The 4,321-nt window shown below is 31.1% G+C and overlaps 1 protein-coding gene across 1 annotated transcript in view; it reads right to left on the reverse strand.

The window, feature by feature from the left end:
- Window positions 1-4,321, reverse strand: part of LOC111632812 (SPRY domain-containing protein 7-like) — a 27,228-nt gene that overhangs the window by 5,380 nt on the left and 17,527 nt on the right. The window contains exon 3 of the mRNA XM_023377341.1: window positions 319-369. Coding sequence (XP_023233109.1) covers window positions 319-369 — 51 coding nt within the window. The remainder of the gene's footprint in view (window positions 1-318; window positions 370-4,321) is intronic.

The raw sequence follows: 4,321 nt of genomic DNA on the forward strand, positions 1-4,321 counted from the left end.
CGAACTATAATTATTTATTTCTAAAATACAACATGTAGATTCACCTTTTTCAAATTTTTCAATTAACGTTAGTTTTTGTTTTATAGTAAGTACGACTTTCTTTCGATTATTAGGCATTTTAAGGGTACTTATCTGAAAATTTAAAAAAAAAAAACATCTTATTTTACATAATTTTACACTAAAAGTATTTGTGGGAGAGTTATTTGAAAAAAATATTATGTATAATATGTATTATACATACATACATATAATCAAATCTTAAATTGTAATAAGTATTATAGCATGCAACTAAATGATACTTTGTATAAATGTACTCACTATCATTTTCTCCTCCAAAAAGAAACGTCTGACGCGAAAGAAGTGGCCTAACTAAAACCAGTCCAGCTGACTTCAGATACCCCCACCACCCGCTTCAAACATCTAAATATGTGCACACTTATAGGATGCATAAACATGAAAGCGAGCAACTATTTAAAAAATACATACACATATAATTATTTTTTTTAAATTAAATTCATGTATGGATAATCTGCGCACAGATAATCAGGAGTTTACTGTATTAATTACTTTCCAATTAATTATTTTTAAATATTGATGACACTGAAGCATTAAATAATTTGATATTTCTGTTTTTACATGTTAGTCAATTATCTAATAATAAATAGAAAATAATAATTTAGACTTAAATATTTTATAAAATTCTTAAAATTAAGACACAATACAATGTAAGTGATCCAACATATATGAGACCAAAACAGCATTACATTCAATTACCAAATTACTGCAAGCTTACAGATTTTAATAAATTAATAATTTAAGTACAATAAAAATGTAATTAAATTTAAATATAATTGATGTAATGAAAACAATTGAACACATACATAAATTTAACATTATGGAGTTAACTTTTAATGACACAGCAAAACACAATTTGGACTACTAATCAAAACATCTAAGCATGCTGCTATCACTGATAATTTATGTTATGAGGTTTATGGATTTCCACTAAATGTAGTGAGAAATTGAACCAACTGTGAGAAATTTTGTGGTATGTACAGTATTTTTCGTGGGGAATTTCAGGGAAGTGATTTTTATATTTATACAGTATTGTCTTATAAGGTACTGTACTTTTATGAGCATTCTATGATGATGAACCTAGCAATCTTCAACACTGTGCTCAAGCTTGGACTCAATGTGATGCATGTTTAGTGGGAAGGTGTTCAAATTTTGTGAGAACTGGAGTTTGAACTAGTGGGAGGTTTGTTTGTGACTTGGCAACAGTGCCAGTAACACCAGAAAATTGCTTAATGTTAGATTTAGACAGGCATTTACACACCTTTCCAATTAGGACGACACAGTAAGGGAGCTACATCTGGAGGACATTGCAACAAGTCACAGATACAGAAGGGACCTAATACATGGTTTGGCACATGCCGTCTCCAACCAATGGGCCAGGAGCAGCACCCCCATTACCCAGAGGGCTTCCAAAGGAGCTTGGAATCACATGCCTAACTCTAAGCACATCATAATAGAATACAATCAATACTTACATGCCTTATATAAGGAAATAGCAGGCATAACAGGTACCAAGCAGGCTTACAAAAGGTCCCAATTAGGGTTTCTCAAACGGGATCCCGGGATCCCGGTTGTTTTTTTAACCCAGAAAATTTTTCTTATCCCAGGAAATCCCGCAAATTTCTTAAAAATTCACTTTTTTTCTTATTTTGTGTTAAGGTTGAGGAATTTTGCAAATAGAAAGCATAATTAACTCATTCACTGTCAGAATACATTTGTATTTATTAATTTTAAACCTACCTATTAGTTTTTTTTAAATTTTTGCTCGTTATAGCATGTCACAAATGGTCAATAATCAATATATAGCTTATTTGTGGCAGGACTATAAAAATTCTTTACTTGTCGGAACCTGTAATATCTGGAATAATTGTGCTTACGCTGTCTTGAGTTTTAACCATGCCCAGTAGCTTCAATAAATGCCTGACGCCAGATTGTGCAAATTGGGCAAGGATACAAACGAGTACAAAGTCTGCAAGTATGAAGTTTTTCTTCATAAACCTGATTATTAAAGCCAAATGAATTGCCGAATTATCGAGCTCTAAGCTTGATGCCGCTATTAAAGCAGCCAAGGTAGACAAATCAAGAATACTAGAGAGCGAAAGAAGTACTACAATCTCGAAAACGAACTCGAAATCTTCCAGGCTACAGGTGAAAAAACACATAATATCTGTCTTCTCTTAAATGCATTAAACACTATTCCAATCACATCAATTGAATCGGAAAGGGCATTCTCGGTGGCAAGACTTTTCATTACTAAAATAAGAATTAGAGTGAGTTATCGGAGTATTGACCATCTTTGCTTTTTAAAATCTTATAAAAGTTTGCAATATTTTGTATTATATTTTATTTAAAAAACGAAAATTACCTTCTAAATTAGAAGTTCATTTTTTTAATTTTTAACTCAATTCAAAACATTTTTTTTGTTGTTGTTGTATGCAGTTTCCAGCAAACTTTAATTAATTTTTTTCTATTTGTGAAAATTTCTACGTTATTTAAAGGTAATTTTTATTATAGGCCTATAGACCTAACACAGCATTATTAATATGATTTTGGAGGTTACAAAACTTTAAAATTACTTTAAAAAATGGAAAATAATTATATCATTTGATTTCAAGATATTTTGTATACCTTAAAAATAATTAATTCTATCCCGGGATTTCCCGGGATCCCGGGAAACAGTTCACTTTTATCCCGGGATCCTGGGACAAGCAAAAGACTGGGAAATGAGAAACCCTAGTCCCAATCAATATATGCATTATTACAAAATGCAAAGGACAAATCTATTGATCTTAGAACCCCAGGTGTGTACAGTGTCTGGTGAGGGCCAATGTAAATCAAGTCTCTCTGGAGAGAGACTTGATTTACATTGGTTCCACCAAACATTCCATACAACAAAGGATGTGGGAACACAAGTACAACATTGACAACAAAAGGCACACTGCCCTATCCACATGCCACTGACCTGAAAGTGCATGCAAACCTTCCTAGTACCAGGCGAATAAAACAGGCCTTTCATACCAACCATATTAGGGTCCTTGAGGCCATAAAAATATACAAGGCCAGCCTGACGGGCAAGTGTGTCAAGTTTAAAGATGGTAACACATTATAGTATGCCTGGCATTACTTGTGTGAAGAACATGGCAACTCTAATACACATTGAATATACATTATTTACTGGCATGCTGGACCCTCAAATAACAAGTTCATAGGGGTTGCCTTATATGTATATGGTGAATTCACATATTTATAACCATTAAGTCTCTGTTTGTTTTATATGTTCCAATGTTTTAAATTTAATATTCAAAAACATTCTATTCCAAGTATTCCAATTTTGGAATTCAATTGTTCTCTAACCTGACTTTAGGGTTTTAAAAGTTAAAAACTATACTTTAAGATTTTTTTCATTACATGGTTTGGATTTAATTAAAGAATATTTTTGTATTCAGTAAAATAGAACATACATGCAAACACCCATATAATTATATACATATATAATTTACTAAATGAAATTATTCATATTTGAATGTAATCAAAACAATAGTAATTATTATAATATATAATTTTTATATAGGTTTTCATATATAATTAAAATGTATATTTGTCATGCAATAAAAAATTTTTCACAAATATATAAATTAGGGCATTACATATTTCTCAACATTAAATTTTTTTAATATTAAAGAAATTATATACAATGGAACCTCGGTATACGACCTTAATCCATTCCTGGTGTTTGGACTTATACTGAATAGGACGTATACCAAACCAACCTTTCCCATAAGAAGTAATGTAAAAATGATTAATCCGTTCTCATGTAAAAAAAAAAATGGCTGGCTTTAAACACCTCGCTTTCCTGGCTAGTTCCTGCTTGATTTTTCATGAGATCAGCATGTATCTTTTTAGCTTTCTCGCAAATAATTGCTTCTGATACACTGTTGCCAGCACACTGTTTTTCAGTTATCCAAAGCAAAAGCAATTTCTCAATATGATCTAATGTCTTCAATCTCTGTTTAGAAATTGATTTAACCCCTTTCTCAACATTAGCAGGTTTAATAATGTCTTTATTTTTCACAATTGTCGATATCATCATTCTTGGAATACAGTATGCAACAGTTAAATCTCAAACATGCATGCCACCTTCATATTTCTCAACAATCTCTTTTTTCAGTTCCATTGTGATTCTAGTCATTTTTTTATTTTTCTGTTGCCTTTTTGAAATTCATGATTAATAAAAATGATAAAATAT

This window comes from Centruroides sculpturatus, unplaced genomic scaffold, assembly GCF_000671375.1.
Source record: "Centruroides sculpturatus isolate CEXI.00-Female unplaced genomic scaffold, Cexi_2.0 scaffold119, whole genome shotgun sequence".
NCBI lineage: Eukaryota > Metazoa > Arthropoda > Arachnida > Scorpiones > Buthidae > Centruroides > Centruroides sculpturatus.